Source organism: Nelumbo nucifera, chromosome 3, assembly GCF_055504915.1.
Source record: "Nelumbo nucifera cultivar China Antique chromosome 3, China Antique-T2T, whole genome shotgun sequence".
NCBI classification, from domain to species: Eukaryota; Viridiplantae; Streptophyta; class Magnoliopsida; order Proteales; family Nelumbonaceae; genus Nelumbo; species Nelumbo nucifera.
Genome location: NC_142651.1, coordinates 97,473,655 through 97,494,140, shown reverse-complemented (window position 1 = coordinate 97,494,140; position 20,486 = coordinate 97,473,655). Strand labels below are relative to the sequence as shown.

General features: G+C 39.7%; 1 protein-coding gene across 3 annotated transcripts in view; it reads left to right on the top strand.

The window, feature by feature from the left end:
* LOC104588397 (LEC14B homolog) overlaps positions 1–20,486 on the top strand; it is a 74,322-nt gene that overhangs the window by 40,341 nt on the left and 13,495 nt on the right. For all 3 annotated transcript variants that reach the window (XM_088900264.1, XM_088900263.1, XM_088900265.1), the window contains 2 exons: positions 17,693–17,770; positions 19,778–19,953. In XM_088900264.1, coding sequence (XP_088756390.1) covers positions 17,693–17,770; positions 19,778–19,953 — 254 coding nt within the window. The remainder of the gene's footprint in view (positions 1–17,692; positions 17,771–19,777; positions 19,954–20,486) is intronic.

Here is a 20,486-nt window from a genome sequence, read left to right as displayed (position 1 = left end):
GACAACATCTTCTTTCCAGGGACAGTGTCACTCTCTCCCAAGCATATACATTTGTTCAGGAGAGGAGTGCAGGAGGGATGTAATGATGAAGAATCTCATGTCTGATCAGTCCGCTATGGTAAGTGCTGTGAAATCTAAACAGAATGGCAATGAGAACAAGAAGGAAGACAAAAGGGACTTAGTCTGTGACTACTGTAAGAAACCGAAGCATACAAGAGATACTTGTTGGAAGCTTCACCCACATCTTGTGCCGACCATATTGAAGAATAAGAAAGGAAATGCACACATGGCAGTTACTAGTGACACTCCGGCCCCCCTACTACAGCTGCCTTGGAGTCCGTTGCAGCTGCTGCAGTAAGGGCCGAGCTTGAGAGGTTTGGGTTACTTCTGAATTAGAGGGACACAACTAGTTCCAATTCAGCCGCAACCGGACAACAAGGTACAGGTAGCACAAGTGGAGCTCACTCTACCTCCCTTGCCTACACAGGTAGTCCACATGTCACTGCAAACTATGTTTCTGCTTTAGGTAAGGAGAGATCTCCTTGGATTATAGACTCTGGAGCCTCAGAGCACATGACCCATTGCTCCACTATTTTCTCCTCTTACCAGCTCAGTTCTGGCAGAGATAGGGTCTCCACAACTGATGGATCCCATGTTCCTATTGCTGGGAAGGGATTTGTCAAGATTAATGATTCCATTTGTTTACCCTCTGTCCTCCATGTTCCTAGATTGAGCACCAACTTGTTATCTGTTAGTAGTTTGACTAAGAATCTGAACTGCTCAGTAATTTTTTTCTCCTGGACGTTGTATTTTGCAGGATCTGGATTCAAAGAGGACGATTGGGAGTGGTCGTGAAGTGAATGGAATCTACCTCCTGGATACTCTTCCAATTCACCAAAGTCATCATGTTTGCAAGGACAGTGAGTCAAAACCTGTGGATCAGATTATACTTTGGCATAATCGTTTGGGTCATTTGTCTTTTTCTTCTTTAAGTTCTTTGTTTCCAAAACTGTTTGAGTCTATGAGTCTGTCAAGGTTGAAGTGTGAAGGTTGTGAACTTGGAAAGCATTGTAGACACTCTTTTAAACCGAGTAATAAACGATGTTCTTCTCCTTTTGATGTTATTCATTCGGATGTGTGGAGCCCTTATCATGTTCCCTCTATGGGCGGCTATCGCTATTTTCTCCTGTTTGTGGATGATTTCTCTCGATATTCCTGGATTTACCTGATGAAATCATGCGATGAGGTACCATCCTTGGTGAGGCAATTCCACCAGATGGTATTAACACAGTTTGGAACTAGAATCAAGATGTTCAGATCTGATAATGCTAGGGAATATTTTGAGAGACATCTTGCCTCATATTTGTTGGAGTATGGTGTTGTTCATCAGAGTAGTTGCTCCTACAGTCCACAGCAGAATGGTGTTGCAGAGAGAAAGAATGGACACATTGTTGAGATGGCAAGAAGCATGATGATCACAGCTACAGTTCCGGTTCGTTTTTGGGGTGATGCTGTTCTCACGGCAATATATTTGATTAATAGGGTGCCTTCTCGTATACTTGGATTCGACACTCCATTCAGCCTTCTTTTTCCTCAAGGGGAGATGTTTCACATTCCTCTAAGGGTGTTTGGGTGTGTCTGCTTTGCGCATATTCTTGGTCCTTACCGTTCGAAGCTTGATCCCAAGGCAAAGAAATGTGTCTTCCTTGGATATGCAGAGAATCAGAAAGGGTACCACTGCTATGATCCAGTCTCTGGGAACCGGTTTGTTACTATGGACATCACCTTTTTTGAATCTACATACTTCTTCTTAAGGAATCCTTCTCAGGGGGAGTGTTTTGGGGAAGTAAGTCAGCAGTCTATCCCTCTCCTAGTTCCAGTTCCTGTGTCTACTACTGTGCTTGACAACCATCCGATGTCACCTACCTTGCCACCCCCTTTGCGTTCCGTCTCATAGTATTACTCACGGCAGAGACTTCATAAGGAGGTTGATTCCACTACAGCAGAATTCACACCACTTCCTGTCGATTCCTTGGAGACTCCAGATTCGACTAATACAGATCCAGGTATTCCTCTTGATCCCTCTACTATTTCAGTTCCCATTGGTCCCACTAACACTGTTACAGATAACCTTGATCTCCCTATTGCTCTTAGAAAAGGGAAGAGGAAGTGCACTGCTCATTGCATATCACATTACTTATCCTACAATGGACTTTCTCCTTCCTACTGTGCTTTTATCTCTTCTCTTGATTCCGTGTCTATACCCAAGGGTGTTAGTGAGGCTCTCTCCAAACCTGAGTGGAAAACAGCTATGCAGGAAGAGATGGAGGCTTTGATTAAGAATCAGACATGGGAGATTGTGGACCTACCAGAAGGCAAGGAGACAGTTGGATGCAGATGGGTTTACACAGTAAAGTATAAGGCAGATGGAAGCATAGAGAGGTACAAGGAAAGACTTGTTGCAAAAGGATACACACAGACCTATGGCATTGATTATCTAGAGACTTTTGCACCAGTTGCAAAGATGACCTCTGTTCGGATACTCCTTTCTCTTGCTGCCTCATACTCTTGGCCCTTGTTTCAACTGGATGTGAAGAATGCTTTCCTAAATGGGGATCTGCAAGAAGAGGTGTATATGGATCTTCCAGCTGGTTTTTATGATAATGCTAAAAAGGGAAAGGTATGCAAGCTGAAGAAGTCACTATATGGCTTGAAACAATCTCCCAGAGCATGGTTCGACAGATTCAGAAAGGCCCTGATTGTTTTTGGCTACACTCAAACTCAATTTGATCACACCTTGTTTGTGAAGCGCAGGGGATCCTTGGTGTCAATCCTAATTGTTTATGTGGATGATATTGTTGTCATTGGGAATGATTTGAGTGAGATTGATAGTCTGAAGAGGAACCTGCATAAGGAATTTGAGATTAAGGACCTTGGAGAACTGAGATACTTCTTAGGCATTGAAGTTGCAAGATCGAAACATGGAATTTTTATTTCTCAAAGGAAGTATGTCTTGGACCTTCTCCAAGAAACAGGGAAACTTGGAACAAAGGCAGCTAGCACCCCCATTGATCAGAACCATAGAATCAGTGCATCAGAAGGTGAACCAGTAAAGGACCTTGGGAGGTACCAAAGGCTTGTGGGTCGGCTACTATACTTGTGTATGACAAGACTGGACATCTCCTATGCAGTAAGTGTAGTGAGTCAATACATGCATGCTCCACGAGACCAGCACTGGAAGGCAGTTGACAGGATCCTTGCTTATTTGAAGGGACATCCAGGCAGAGGCATATTGTTTACTGATCATGGACAGCTGAAGCTAGAGACTTATACAAATGCGGACTGGGCAGGATGCCTCGATGACAGAAGATCAACTTCAGGAGTGTGCACCCTAGTTGGGGGTAACCTAGTCTCATGGAAGAGTAAAAAACAAACGGTTGTGGCAAGATCAAGTGCAGAAGCCGAATATAGGGCCATGGCACATGGAGTTTTAGAACTTCTCTGGATCCGTTCTCTGTTAGAAGAAATCGGTGTTCAGGCAGAAGAACCTATGATGCTATACTGCGATAACCAGGCAGCAATTAATATTGCCCATAATCCAGTCTAGCATGACCGAACTAAGCACATTGAAGTAGATAGACATTTTATCAGAGAAAGGGTAACTTCTGGAGAAGTTTGTCTTCCATACATTTCTTCTGATCTGCAGCTTGTTGATGTCCTCACAAAAGGCGTTGCAAAGAATAAGCTGGAGCATGATCTACGCAAGTTGGGGATGTATGATATCTACTCCCAACTTGAGGGGGAGTGTTGAGTGGGCCAACTTGTGTTTAGTTTATTTTCTTTTAAATTAAGATGTTGTTGGGCCTTGGGCCCATTAGTTTTTATTTTTTAAAGAGCTGTAATTATTTAGTTTGAGTTGCCGCCCTACTAAGGGCATCTTTGTAATATCTCATACTTAAGTTAATTATAAATAGAATGAGGGGCTGGCGGCTAGGGTTATGATACACAGTCCTAGTTGACATTCTTCTTCTTTTCTTCCTCTCCTCTGTCTATTGCTGAAATCTACAACTTTCTCCTCTTCCTTTCACAAGAAGCTTGGCCGAATCAGCACATAAGGCTTTCTACTCCTTGTTTTGCCAAGACATCAGCAAATGCACTAGTTGATGATTGATCTCCTAACCCACTGTACTGTTACAGACATATTCCTTGTCAGCCATTTAAATTTCTTTAACCCATTCTTGTAGCCCCACGTGACATCCTCCGGATTATTTAACTAGTCCACCACTATCTTAGAGTCCCCTTCAACCAGAAGCTGCTCTACACCCAAATCTTTTGCGAGAAGTATTCCTTGTATTGCAGCTAATATCTCTGCCCGAATAGAGTTCTCAACACCTAATTGGCTAGAGTAGAGTAAAAAACCTCCCAGCCTCATTCCTCACTACACCTCCCAACCTAGAGGGACCTGTGTTTCCCTGGCTACTCCCATCAAAATTCAGCTTCAATGAACCATGAGGAGGGGGGCCCAGCTTGTCAATACCCTAACCATGGAGGAGGAACAACTTGCTATTGATAACCAATCCCTCCATTAGTCATTAAAGGAGAATTGATTAAACAATTCCAGAGTCTTTAACCAATGTATTGCCCTATACATGATGCAATCCTTGAAGGCTTAAGTACTCCAACCCTTTTCCTGAAAGATCCTAGCATTCCTTTCTTCCCACACTATCATTATCAAGGCTGCTCGTGCACACCTCCACATTTTCCTTCCTCTTCTATGGGGCCAAGAGAACTTAGAAGGGTTAAAGATAGTACTTACTTTTTCTGGCATGTCCCAACTACACCCAAACATAGATTGAAGCCAAACCCAGAGTTCTGTAGTGACACTACAAGATAAAAATAAGTGATTACTGCCCTCACCGTGAGGTCTGCAAAGAGTGCACTAGTTTGGTGAAATACAAAGGGTCTTCTCTTTTATAGGCTATTCATTGTGTTTACTTTACCATGCTACACTTCCCAAGACAAAGCTGTAACCTTGGGGGTACGGGCCTACACCAGACTTCTTTGGAAGGGAAACTTTGTTGAGGGGATATTTGGGAAAGGAAATCGAGAAAGGAACCACAAGAAAAAGACCCATTGGGGTGAATGGCCCAAATTCTCTTATTAGGCTTCGAAGGATCCAACCAAACCTTATCAAGGAGACAAAGACGAGAAGACAAACACTCAGCTTCCTCATCCCTTAACCCTCTACGGAAACCAAAATCCCAAGACAAAGCCAACAAATTTAAAACCGAAGGAAGGAATTTTGAGATCACCTCTTTTTTATACAAAGAAATAGAGTACAAGGATGGAAAAAGGTCTTTAGAGGAAGATCTCCAGCTCAAATGTCCTCCCAAAACCGAATAGAATTACCAAAACAAGCATCATACTTGACACAATTGAGGAACTGTGGGAGAAGTTTATGAATTGCTTTCCATGGTGTTGCTAGGTTAGCCCTCCTTGATGTGCCAACATCCCATCCACTCTTTGAGCAACCATGAATACTCTTCACCACTTCGTGCCAAAGTCTATCTTGCTCTAGAGGCCATCTCCACAACCCCTTCCCTAGCAAGGCTGAATTCTTTATAAGTACATTCCTGAGCCCTAATCCTCCTTCCTCTTTGCTTCTATCCACAATCTCCTAACTGATTAAGTGGTCTTTTTTACCTTCTCCCGGCTCCCAAAGAAAATTTCTCATCAATTTTGAAGAATTTGAAGAGAGGAGAGCTTGAAAGTTCAGCAATGAGGGTCTGAGAATGAGAGATTTGAACTTTCTCTCTCTCAGCACCCTAACACTCTTTTATTAAGATATATTTGAATCATTACAAAGAGGCCCTTAGTTGGGCAAGAATTTACAAAGAACTTAATATAGACAGGATGGGCCCAGAATAAGGCCCACTACAGAAAAGAAACATAAATAACAAGAAAGAATAAACAACCTATGGGCCATTCGGCCCATCTTCTCTACACTCCCCCTCAAGCTGAGCATAGATGTCAATCATGCCAAGCTTGCTGGTATCATGCTGAAGTTTTGCCTTGGGAATGCCTTTGGTGAGAAAATCTGCTAACTGTCCTTCAGATGTGATGAAAGGAAGACACACTTCACCCAAAGAGACCCTTTCCCTAATGAAGTGTCGATCAACTTCAATATGCTTGGTTCTATCATGTTGCACTGGGTCGTGAGCAATGTTGATGGCAGCCTGATTATCACAGTACAACATCATTGGCTTGTCATATTCAACTCCAAGTTCTTCCATCAATGATTTTAGCCATAATAATTCAGAAACTCCATGTGCCGTGGCCCTGTATTCTGCTTCAGTAGAAGACCGAGCAACAACCGACTGTTTCTTGCTTCTCCAAGAAACAACATTACCAGCCACCAAGCTGCAATACCCAGAAGTAGATCTTCTGTCATCAATGTTTCCGGCCCAGTCAGCATCGGTGTAGGCTTCAAGTTTCATATGACCATGCTTGGCAAACAGAATACCTTTTCTTGGGGAGCCCTTCAAATAACATAGGATTCTCTTTGCTGCTGCCATATGAGTGTCTCGGGGAGCATGCATGAATTGGCTAATGCAACTGACTGCATATGCAATATCTGGCCGAGTCATGCATAGGTACAAAAGTTTCCCAAGAAGTCTCTGAAAGATTCCTTTGTCTTCTAACAATGTCCCTTCTGAGGCTGAGAGTTTATGACTCATATCAATAGGAGTAGCAACTGGTCTAGCACCCATCTTTCTAGTCTCGGAGAGCAAGTTAAGAACATACTTCCTTTGGGAGATAAGAATCCCATCCTTGGATCGAGCCACTTCTATACCAAGAAAGTATCTCAAGTCCCCCAAATCTTTAATCTCAAACTCTGTATGGAGAAAAGATTTTAGATCATGAATTCCGGAAACATCATTACCAATCACTACAATATCATCTACATACACAATGAGGTATACTAGAGGTCCACTCCTCTTCACAAAAAGAGTATGATCGGACTGTGTCTGCACATAATCAAAGTTAACAAGTGCTGTTCTAAATCTCTCAAACCATGCTCTAGGGGACTGTTCTAGTCCATAAAGAGATTTCTTCAGCCTGCATACCTTCCCTTTCATATCAGTTCCATACATCCCTGGAGGAAGAGACATATAAACCTCCTCATGTAATTCACCATTTAGAAATGCATTCTTCACATCCAATTGATAAAGGGGCCAGTCAAAGTGAGCAGCTAAAGATAGAAGAATCCTCACAGATGTCATCTTGGCAACAGGTGCAAAGGTCTCTAAATAATCAATCCCATATGTCTGTGTATAACCTTTTGCAACTAGCCTGGCCTTATACCTTTCAATAGTGTCATCAGCTCGGTATTTGATAGTAAAGACCCACTTGCAACCGACTGGATCCTTCCCTTCAGGCAAATCCACCAATTCCCATGTGTCATTCTTGTATAGGGCATCGATTTCAGATCTCATAGCATCCCTCCACTCTAGAATCTTAAGAGCTTCTGACACAGACCTGGGAATAGGATGCAGTGTGCAGTGCACTTCCGTTTTCCTTCCTAACAGCAATGGGAATATCAAGGTCAGGGAAGGATGAATCCAAAGGTGCTGAAACAGTATCTATTATCTCTTCTGTGACTGGAAGTGTATGAGGCTCATGTGTTGTAGGAGAAACAACCTGCACATTTCTGGATCTTTGCCTTTGATACACCTTGGGATTGAGGATAGGACGAGGAGGTAGAGTACTGGGACAAGGAGAATGGAATGACTGATCCATCTTTGATGCATTTGAAGGAGAAGCAGACACATCAAGAGACTCAACAGGGACAGGAAGAGGAAGAGCAAACACTTGTGACAAATCCTCCCCCTGTGGACAATGTCCTTTTGGAGAGGAACCATAAAAGGGGGAAAGCTCATCAAAGGTGACATCCATTGAGACATACCTATTGCCAGACTTTGGATCAAAACAACAGTAACCCTTCTGTGTGGGGGAATAACCAAGGAAGATACACTTTTGAGCTTTGGGTTCAAATTTATACCTTTGGACACTTGGAACATGTACATAACAGGTGCAGCCAAAGACACGAATAGGAACAGGAAAAAGGTCCTTGTCTGGATGAAGAAGATTGAAGGGAGACTTAAACCCCAAAACCCTGGATGGCATACGGTTTATAAGGTAGGTAGCAGTAAGAACAACATCACCCCAAAACCTGATAGGAACATGTGAGGCAAATAAGATACTTCTTGCAACTTCAACAATATGCCTATTTTTCCTCTCAGCAACCCCATTCTGTTCTGGGGTCCTAGCACATGAGCTTTGATGAATAACCCCCATGTCAGAGAGATAGCAGGATAGGTTTTTCTCAAAGTATTCTTTTGCATTGTCAGATCTGAAGATTTTAATCCTGGTATCAAATTGGGTTAAAACAAATTCATGGAATTGTCTTACAAGTCTTGGAACTTCATCACGGGATTTCATCAGGAATATCTAAGTGAACCGAGAAAAATCATCAATAAACAAGATAAAATATTTATAGCCACCCATGGAAGGTAAGTGGTAAGGCCCCCACACATCAGAGTGCACAATATTAAAAGGAAAAGATCTTTTATTACTCAAAGGATAATTGTTTCTACAATGCTTTGACAATTCACAAGACTCACAATGAAGACTAAACAAACTAATTCCCTTAAACAGTTCAGGGAAAAGATGACTCAAGGCAGAAAAAGACAGATGACCAAAACGACGATGACACAACATAATCCGACTAACAGACTCTAAAGAAACAGATCCAAGAGCAGCATTCCCAAGATGATCAATGCATTGTTCCGGGGTATCAAGCAGGTATATTCCGTTCGCCTCATGGCCACTCCCAATCACCTTCTGAGACTCCAGATCCTGAAAAACACAGTAGGAAGGAAAGAAGGTTACACAACAGTTTAGTGACTTGGTTAAACTGCTTACAAACAACAAATTTGTATTTAGTTTAGGTACATGAAGGGCAAAAGGTAGGAGCAAGGAATCCGTAGCCTTGATGGTTCCCTTACCAGAGATAGGGGCAAGTGAACCATCAGCTAAAGTGATTTTATCACGTCCAGGAAGCAAGTCATATGAAACAAACAAGGTAGAAAGATTGGTCATATGGTCAGAAGCACCTGAGTCAATAATCCAAGGGATCTTGAGATTACCTGAAGTGGTAGCATGATTGGCAGAAGCCCTTATACCTGAATGAGCAAATGCTGAAGCAGCAGAAGAATTGCCTGAAGGGTTGGAAGAAGAGGTCACATCACTCAGCTGACTGATCATCTTCCCAAACTTTTCATATTCTGCTCTCATGGTTGCCAACTGTGCAGAAGCAGACATTTCTTCACTATCTGGCCCGGCAGCTACATTTGCACTTCCTGATCTTTTACTATCATGCTTTTTCTTAAACCGACTGGGAACAAGATTAGGATGTAGTTTCCAGCACTTGTCTTTGGTGTGCTTCGGCTTCTTGCAGTACTCACATATAACTTCTTTCTTTCCTATGCCACCAGAAGTTCCAGCATTCCCTTTGGGTTTAATCCCCATATTGGCAAAGTGATCATTAATATCAGCTCGTTGAACCTGAACAACCCTTCTGCTCTCTTCACTACTCACCAATGCATAAGCTTGTGACAAAGAGACACACTCCTTGGAAAGAATATTCTGTTTTGTGATATCATATTCTGGGTTTAGTCCAGTTAAGAACTCAAATACCTTGTTCCTTTCAACCAATTTTCTGTAGGTCTCTGCATCATTGGTGGTGTCCCAAGTTACAGCTTCTATTAGGTCAATCTCTTGCCATAGGGACTTCAGGGTTGAGAAATATACAGCAAGAGGTTTCTCCCCTTGCCTTAAATTCTTTACATCACTTCTCAATTTATATGCCCGGGCCTAATTGAGTTTTTGTGAATAGGTTTCCGCAACACTGTCCCAAATTTCTTTTGCTGAATTCATCCATAGGTAGTGTTTGCTGATTTGTGGCTGCATTGAGTTCACAAGCCACCCAATGACAGTGTAATTTTCTTGCATCCACTTCTCGTAGGATGGATCATCTTCTGGGGGAGCCTTCTTACTCTCGGAAATGAATCCCCACTTTCCTCTACTACAAACATGAATCTTTACTGATTGTGACCATGCCAGATAATTAGTTCCATCTAGTTTAACTGTGGTCACAGTCAATAAGGAATCACTTGGAGTCCCCTGAACCAGTCCATATTCAGCACCACTTTTGTTTTCAAACTCTGAGGAGTATATCATGTAAACACTCTAAACAGAGTTCAGTCGACCACAAGAAGACAATATACTGAGTTCAACCTTCAAGAAGTAATCAGAAACTCCTAGGCATTGTGCACTCAGCCGAAGTACCTTTTCAAAGCTGTGCACTCAGCCAAGAAGAGTAAATACCAATCGGTATTGCTGAACAGGCCTTTTCACAAACACAGTGTGGGCAATAGAGACAACCCCACTATCAAGGAAGAGAAAAGACCCCCAAAACAGTTCGTACAACCCCTTAAAACAGTCAAAATATGAGTAACAATACACTGCCTTGTTACAAGGATGTTTCGGCAGGTTTTAACAGTCCAAGAAGAAGAGAAAAACAGCCCAGAAATTTCTGGGTTAAACTAGATTTAATGCAGTCGAAGGTAGTACAGAACAGCTAGGATTTTCGGACACTTCAACAGTCCAAACACAGTCGAAGATAATACAGAACAACCAGAAAACTGAGCACAACTTACAGTTCGAGTTTCAACAGTCCAAACACAGTCGAGCTTCAAAAACAGAACAACCAGTCCAAACACAGTCGAGCTTCAAAAACAGAACAACCAGTCCAAACACAGTCGAGCTTCAACAGTCCAAACACAGTCGAGCTTCAGAGCAGAAAACTGAGCACAACTTACAGTTCGAGCTCCAACAGTCTAAACACAGTCAAGCTTCAAAAACAGAACCGAGCTGTTCCTCTTCCCCTCTTTTTTCTCTGATTCTTCCTGGTCACCGAACCACTTCCCCAAGAGATTCTAGTCTGGGGCTCGTCCACTGACCTCCAAGAATCAGGCAGTACGTGACTAAGCTTCCAGCCCTATGATATTCAAGTTTAGATACGCTCTGATACCATGAAGAAACTGAAGAGAGGAGAGCTTGAGAGTTCAGCAATGAGGGTCTGAGAATGAGAGTTTCGAACTTTCTCTCTCTCAGCACCCTAACACTCTTTTATTAAGATATATTTGAATAATTACAAGGAGGCCCTTAGTTGGGCAAGAATTTACAAAGAACTTAATATAGACAGGATGGGCCCAGAATAAGTCCCATTACAGAAAAGAAACATAAATACAAGAAAGAATAAACAACCTATGGGCCATTCGGCCCATCTTCTCTACAAATTTTTCTAGTTTCTTCGTTTCCCTAGACAAGATCCTAAAGACAGAGAGGTAATAAGTAGGTAGGTTTGTGAGGGTAGCTTTAATCAAGGTGATCCTCCCACCCAAAGAGTATATAATTTTTCTTCTACAAAGCTAATCTCTTTTCGAATTTCTCCAAGACGGGGGTCCAGAACCTACCCTCGGTCCCTCTCTAGGGTTTGCCCCTAACGGAAGCCCTAAATAGGACATAGGCCAGGGAGAATTTGATCACCCAAGATAGTTTGCAACAGCCTCAACCTCCTCAAAGTCTAGATTAACTCCGGCTATGCAACTCTTATTTAAATGGATTTTCAATTTGGAAACTCCTTCAAAGGATCTAATAATCTCCTTCAAGTTTCCCACCTTCTCACTAAAGCCTCCACAAAAAATCATAACTGAAGATGAGTTACTGGAATTCGGTTTGTGCCTATTCTCCATCCCCATATCACATCTTCCCTATCAAAGTGATAATTTGACTGAATACATCAGCTACCAAGGTAAAGAGAAAAGGTGAAAGTGGCTCCCCTAACCACCCCACCTACACCATCTTTCCCCAAACCCACACTTCCTTAAAACCTCTACTAGGAACTATGAGTCCACAAAGCATAGTTTTCAAGGCGCGAAGGCTAGGCGACTAGGGGGCGCCTTGTCACTTAGTTGCCTAGGCGCCCGCCTAGGCGATGGATTTTTTATGTTAAAAACATAGATCCTAGGGTAGGTCCCTAGGTACCATAACCATATTTCTTTAATAATTATTCATGATTTTCATAAGAAAAGTATAAATTTCATATTAAAGTATAGAAAATCAACATATTCATGAGAAGAAAAGGAAGAAGCAAAATAAAATTCAAAAAATATAGGGGCTGAACCCTTATTTTCGTTATAGGAAAAGAAGAAAATAAAAAGTATTGGTAGTAGTAGTAGTAGTAGTAGTAGAGGAAGAATATATGGAAGAGGAAAATGTGTTGATTAGATAAAATTTTAAGTCCTTCCTAACTTATTGGTTCAGGTTTTTAAGTCTTTGAGGGTTCGATACAGCATTTAGCAATGTTTGTGTTGATTAAACCCTAATAAATAAGAAAATAATAAAAAGAAATTAGTATATAAACACACAAAATGATTATTTTAGTTTAATAATGTCTATTTTATAATTCTAATATAAAAAAAGAATGAATAAAAAATTATTTTATAGTAGGAAGTAGAAAACTGCTTGGCGATTAGGCGAGGTGAGCCTCAAAGGGTGCCTTGTCGTCTAGGCGTCGCCTTGACAACTATGCCACAAAGTCATAGGCTTTTTCAAGATCGAGTTACTTACAAAGCCTCTTTGCTTAGACCTCTTCATCTCCTCCACACAGTCGTTGGCAACTAGGATCTGATCAATTATTTGTCGTCCTTGGATGAATGCCCTTGGGCCTGGCAGGACCTTGGCTAGGATTTTATAAATACTAGTCACCAAACTAATTGGCCTGAAGTCTTTAGGATGGATAGCATCAGATTTCTTTAGAATTAGAGCCAAGAAAGTAGCATTAATGCCTTGACTAACTATATATGTATTTGTAAACTCATTAAAAACCTCACAAAGATAATTTTTTATCACCTCCCAACAATCTTTGTAAAAGGCCATTGTAAAACCCTTAGGGCCTGGAGCTTTGGATTTATCCATTAAGAACACCACCTTCCTAATCTCGTCTTCCTCAAAATTTCTTTCCAGCCACCTAACATGATCTTCATCCAAACTTGGCCAATCTACCCCTTCTAATTCCATCCTCTCATCCAAGGGTCTTCTATAAGGTAATTTAAAATGATCCACAAACTTCTTAGCAATATCATCTTAATTGGTGAATACCCCTTAACTTTGATTCTCAATAAACCTTCTCCACACCCAATGTTGCTAAGCTGTTTGCAACTGTATTTACCACTCCTGGGATCCATCTAATCTAAAATGTGATGGATGATATCCATTTTTCCATTAATATAGCAAGGAAATAAGTTTTATCTAGTTCACCCCTCCCAAGACCCTAGATAGATAGAACCAGCATCGGTTATGACCTTTCAACAATGAAATAAGATACAATTCTTTTGCAACCTATTTGCTTAATTAGAGAAACTTGTGAGTTTCAAATAAAGTTCATAAGAAAGCTCTCTACAATTTGGGAATTGATGACTATTGTTGCAGTAGTCGAATTCAAAGGGAAATTATAAGATGGCGATATATCTTGTTAGATAGTGTATACCCTTAGCTCCAATTAGATTGATGTATTTTGAGATCTGTGATTAATAAAATCAGATCATTATTATTTCATGTTTTGTGATTGGTATGTTTTCTTTGTGTTACCCCTTAAATTGGACATTTATGAGACTTATGTTGGTTTAGAATGTTCTTAGCCATTGAATGAACTTGGAGAGTTTATCTTAACAAGGCTGATACTAATGTACTGTTGGAATGGTGGACCAACCTGTCTCAATTGCTAGAGTTAGACCCAAGGTACAATCAGTGGATGTTTATAAGAAGCACTAAACACAGACCAATTTCCTATTATACCCTGGACCTTAAAGACAAATGTGTAAAATTGGAAAGTTACACTTAACCCCATATTGGATAATGATACTACACTAGGTTTTGGATTGGGCTGCTTTTGATATGCCAACTAGTGAGATCCTCTAAGGGTCAAATTCTTGGGTATGCCAGAGTAGTTTGGAATACTACTTGAGTGGGTGATCATTGTGATATGATCAACCCCATTGTCAAACATAGAGAATATTAGGGTTAACACTCTCTCTTATGGAAACCTAAAACTACTAGCAGTGGATTTCGACTTATTTTGAAATCATCTTAGAAAATATATTTATATTTATAAAATGTTATTTTATGAAAAAAGTTTGCAAAAGGTTTTAATCCTGTGATCCATCTGAGCAGAGAATGTGACACTACATTTAGCAGTCAGGGAAGAGGTCCTTCCCTGTAAGCAATGTTTGATGTTGAGCGGTTAAAAGAAAAGACCATTAAGGGTTGAAACTTGATGGGCATTTTCTTATGTTAGTCCATTATCCTTAGGCTCAAGGGTTCACAAGGTTTACGTAATGAATTTGGCCCATGTGCTTTTTTGCATGGGCTGAACCCATATGGACTGATATAAGACCTTTGTGGGTCCCACACCATACACTATTCGGGCCCAATAAGACTTGCAACACATACAATTAATAAACCACTCAAGTAATAGGCCTTGGCCCATTAGCTAGTTAGACTAGTCACATGACAACTTGGGTTGAACATATCATGGGTTTGAGTGTATAACTAATGTAATTAGAAGGCTAACCAAATCAGATTTGGATAGTCCTAATTACACTAGAATTATCTTGCCTATAAAAGAGAGATGAGAGGTAGAGGTCGATATATGCTATTGCACCTCACTCATGCACATTATTCTTTACTCTCTTGCAACCCAAAACCCTAATTCGACCTTACCCTTTGAGGAGCCTTTTTCCTCTTGTTCTCTGCTGTGTTTTTCTTGTACACATCAGAGATTGAAAGTGGTTCGTAGCTGTATTTTGTCCAAGTTTGTTGGGGTGCAATCAATTGCAGTTTTGTTGCAAGAGTGGCTTTCCAGACTCCAGTATAGCTGTGCCATTTTTAGTTTGGAAGTTGATTTGGGCTTGAATCATGGGCGTGAACTACCACTTTGGGAGCTGCATACTATGGTCTCCATATGAGGTACGTTCAGTTAAATTATTGAAATCAAATTTAGTCCAATCTAGAGCTTGATTGATCCTAGGAGAATCTGATTCCCCCATGAGAACTTGATTCTTACATACTTGGACTGTCAAAAATTTTAAATTACAGTCAAGCCCTATCAAGGTTCGGCCTTTACAGTGTTTTTGCAGTCCAAACAACATATTTTGCAGCATCGAATGGAGTAGAGCATTCAACAATCAAAAAGCATCTAGACTGTAAAATAAGTATGGAAAAGATGAAGATGCTGATATGGAAGATGACTTGCAACTTTAGAGAGGATAGGGTTAGAAATGAGTTCATCCATGGGAACCTAGGAATCTCCTAGACAGGTGATAAAATGAAGTGCACTAAGATGGTTTGAGCATGTGGATAGAAGACCAAATACTGCACCAGTAAGGTCTGGAGTAGTTAGGACTGAAAGGATAGATATTGATGATACCATGAGTCGTGATGGGACTTCATTGAGTTCTTGGGAGAAAGACAAAGGATGTCAACATTCTGATTAACAAAATTACTACTTTTAGAAAATGAAATTCAAGTCATGGGTGTTAGATGAACAATTTTGCTTGTGGAGTTTGTGAGCTTTGAATGAGAGCATGCATATAGATGAATCAAATTGAGATCTTTGTTCTTCTACAGAGAATCTATAGTCGTTTCAATTGAACTTGTGAGCTTCATGGCAACACATCCTAACTAAAGGATTGGAATAGGTATTAATATTCTAGCATTAAGGTTAGTTGTCAGAAAAAAGAATATGACGCTACAGGCAACCATGTCATACAATGATACAAATTCAAAATCCTAGTCCAGCTCTACTATTGTACAGCTTAGTAACACAACACTAAGGATTTTAAGATAAATTTTGGATGATGATCCCATGAAATGAGGTTTTGTTAAGACGACCATTCTAATATTGTTGCTTACAGGATGGGTCACTTGGCAAGTAAAGGGCCTAATTCCATAGTTTAATAATAATTATCATGGTTAAGTCATAAATAGTACTCAATAAATGTTATGAGGCTTCTTCATTGGGTTGAATCAGAGGTTTCATGGTCATAAATGTTCAAATTTGCACCATGGTGATGGGTGTTTGTACTTTTAGCCCATTTTACTGAAGTTATGTTATTCAGTTCGCAAAGAGATTTGATGTAGGAGAGATAGGATGTAATTGTAGAGGATCCATGACTGGAAAGCATGGAGAAAGAATTTCCATTTGAAAAATTGACTATAAATGGTCAAATGCAGAGAGAAAATGGAGATTGTTTTTTTGGTCCAGGTTTATGGTCAAAGAATGAGGTTTATGAACAGGACCTATTTAAAATTATATAGTTGTTGCAAGGTCAAACTAAATAAGCAGGACGGAATAGACATCAAACCAAAGAAAAGCGGGGTGCAACTTGGATCTGGCTTGAAGGTTGGGGGTTATATGGGTTTGGGGGATGGGATACTCCCATTGTGTAGCCCCAAACATGCCCCCCTCCCCAGGAAGAAAAAAAGAAGAAAAAAGCCTTGGATCTGGCTCAATGGAAAACTGAATGACCTAACTGATATTGAATTCAGTTGGACTAGCTTGAACCCAACTTTGTGGATTGTCATTATTTTTCTGTATAGATATAGATATGGCTACATTTTGACATGGAAAGGAGGATCTTTCTTGATTGTAGAGTTCTTGCATTTAATAAAGGTAGGGGGTGTCAACGGTATTCGAAAATCTGATTTCGAATTCGATATTCGACATAATTGAATCAAATTCAGATAATTCGAATATCTAATCGGTCGAATTCGGATATGACCTGATTTGATTCGATAAATATCCGAATTCTACCGATAATTTAATTCTTATATATAATATATAAAATACTTTATATAATTTATATATAATACTTAAGTTATATAAATAATTTATATATTTATATACTTTATATCAATAAAATATTTATTTTATATATTTATTAATTATCTAAAATAATTAATTAATCAAATTGAATATTGGAATATTTAATCGGATTCAAATTCGGATATTATTTTTCAATATCTGTCGGATATCAAATCGAATTCAGATATCGGATTTTTTAATTGGATTCGAATTCGGATATTGCCTTATCCGATTCGAATTCGATCTGTTTACACCCCTAAATAAAGGATAGGAGTTTAAATCTCACGATTCCCTTGCCCCTTGAAGCTCAATCCAGCTTTGACCAAAGGCTTTGGATTGGGATTGGGGTTGTGAGTTCATCTCTTTGGATTTGCACAACAGTTGTACTGGTTTAAGGTGGTAATTCTTATCCTACTCTAGATTACTATGCTTGCTGTTTGTGTTGTACTGTTGTCTTTCAAGAAAATTTGTGCAGATCCTGAATTTTTTTTAAGTATATGCTATCCTTCATATGGTTGTTTAGAATTATATTGTATTTCTCAATTTTCCTTAGGTGAACTGTTTACTTTGCAATCTTATGAGATTTGTTATTGTGAGTTCATCTCAATTTTCCTTATGTTTTTCCTTTTTTCCCTATTGCAGTCTGATGTTAATACAGTATGCTTTGCTGATGAAAGTGGGCATCTCATATATTCTGGTAGTGATGATAACCTTTGTAAGGTAATTTATCATTATGGAATTTTTGTTTTACCTTGGTATGGGGTTTTTGGTCTGGGTTGGGCATGCCTTTGTGTACCTAGTAATTTCTTGATACATGTGCTTTTCCCTTGGTTTCTTTCACCGGTGGGTTTTCTCTATAGAATGGTGGCTTCTATATCTGTAGGTTGGAGGGTTTTTGTGTTATTTTTTCTCTCCTTTTTGTCTTGTTGGAGTACAGTTATTCATATATTGTTTTTGATATAAAATTCTGACATTTATTCCTCCCAATTTCCTGTAATTATAATGTCATCTATGTACACAATCAAAATAGCAACAAAATCACCCTTCCTTTTCATAAACAATGTGTGATCAGCCTAGCACTGTACAAAACTAACCTGTAGGACTACCTTGTTAATTCTCTAAAACCATGCCCTGGGAGATTGCTTTAAGCCATATAAGGATTTCTTCAGGTGACAAACTTTCCTTTCACTTTCTTGCAACTAGAAACTAGGGGGTTGAACCATATACACCTCTTCATCTAGATTACCATTCAAAAAAGCATTCTTCATATATAGTCTACACCATACATTTGAGTTCATCTTACTGAGAGATAAAAGAACCCATATGGAGTTCATCTTGGCCAATGGCCACTGAAGCAAAAGTTTCATTATAGTCTACACCATACATTTGAGAGAACCCCTTCACCACCAACCTCACCTTATACCTCTCTATAGAGTCATAAGCCTGATGCTTTACAGTGAACACCCATCTATAACCCACTAGTTTCTTTTACTTTGAAAGGTGTGTGATTCTTATGAAGGGAAATAATCTCCTCTCACATAGCTTTCTTCCATTCGGGTAATTCCAAAGCTTCTGCAACATTTTTAGGAATACACACACTACAAGTGGCAGATATAAAAGAACGATAACTAGGGGACGGAAGTGGTGGAAGTAAAGCAGGCAATGGGATATTTGGTACAAAACCTTACACCCTTACTGAGAGCAATAGGAAGGTCAATATCAATATCACTAGTAGTGGGCTTAGAAAGTAGCTAAAGGATGAATGACATGAGGATCTGTCATTCTGTCACATGAGAGTCTAATGGTATTGGAGGCACTTTATTCAGTTCCACACCTGTGCCTAGTGGTTGATCTTATGACTGGCCTTTGTGGTGCCCAAGTATGACGAGAGTAGACCTGAAGAGGTTGATGAGACGAACAATGTTGCCGGGAAGAAGGTTGAACCGGAATGGGGAAAGAAAGAACATGTCTCACCTCACCACTATTCTCCCCCTGAGGTGAGGCAAGGAAGAAAGGGCAAGATTCAAAGGAGACATCCCTAGAGATACTGACTTTCTTGGACATAGGACCATAGCATGGGATAGCATGGGGATAGCCAATAGGTCCAACTTACCAGAAGTAGGATAACCAAGGAAAACACATGGGATGGCACGGGGGTCCAGCTTACCAGAATAGCTTTTTTGGTATGTGTACACTTATTTTCCTGTTATTATTCTTGTTTTCCCTGCTTGTCTCATTTGGGGTCTCTTTGCATTTTGTCTCCTTGCTTGGCCACTCATACATTCCTTGGTCTTTGACTTGTTTAAGAAAATATCTTTGTTACTTGTTACAGAAAAATAAATAAGAGAAATGAAAAGAAAAAGCATAAACAAGAAAGGTTATTTTCAAGTTTCTAGCTTTATGAACAAATTTCAGAGAAGTCTTTGTGACTTCTTGCCTTAGAATTTCTCCAGTATTACGTTTCAAGTCAAAATTCATGTTTGTGACTATCCCTTCATCATGAATTCTTAATTTATGAGAATCAAATTAGTTAGTTAGACCTATAAAATAAATGATATATTTTTTTGATAGATCTATAAAATAAATGATATTGATAAATAACTCCAATATGATGTTAATGAGCATCAATGTCATCCAAGAAAAGGGAGGTTAGATAGATAGGTTAATTTCTTTCTGGGGCTATGCTTATGGTTCAAGAGTTGTGATATAATTTATGATGTCAACCAGGTTTGGGACAGGCGTTGCTTTATTGCAAAGGGACGTCCAGCAGGGGTCTTGGTGGGACATTTAGAAGGCATTACATTTCTCGACAGTAGAAGAGATGGTCGTTATTTTATTTCAAATGGAAAAGATCAAACAATCAAACTATGGGATATCCGGAAAATGTCTTCAAGTGCTAGCTGGTACATTTACTTTCACCTTATTCCGTTCTTTTTTATTTCTTTTTTCCTTATTGACAAGTAGTGATAAATTCCAAATTTCATTTGGATATGAAATTTCAATTTATGTCCAGCTATATGGGGTTAGCTAAAGTCAAACTCATCTGTGTCGCTAAAATATCTAGATCAAGTGTTAGATTACTTACATTTCTTGATTATAATTGATCAGCTTAGTTGAATACTTGAAAAACTCTAGAATTCTCCTAAAGACCAAATTCAGTCCTCCCCATAAAAAATTCTTCCTGCCCTTCTTCCTCATTCCATATTTCTCACCCTTGCCCAATTATGTTTTTTCTAATTAATACTCTCTTCTCCTCTCATATTCTTCAAAAGTTTTAGAAAGTCTCTCCTCTCTAGAGAAACAAACAAAAAGGTTTGCCAACCTTTACCTCCCTATCAACAATTTTCTTCAAGTCCATACTTCATTGCTTTGCCTCCTCCACTTCTGGAAACACCTTGACAGCAACTTCCTTAGCTTCACTTGTGCCCTCCCTATC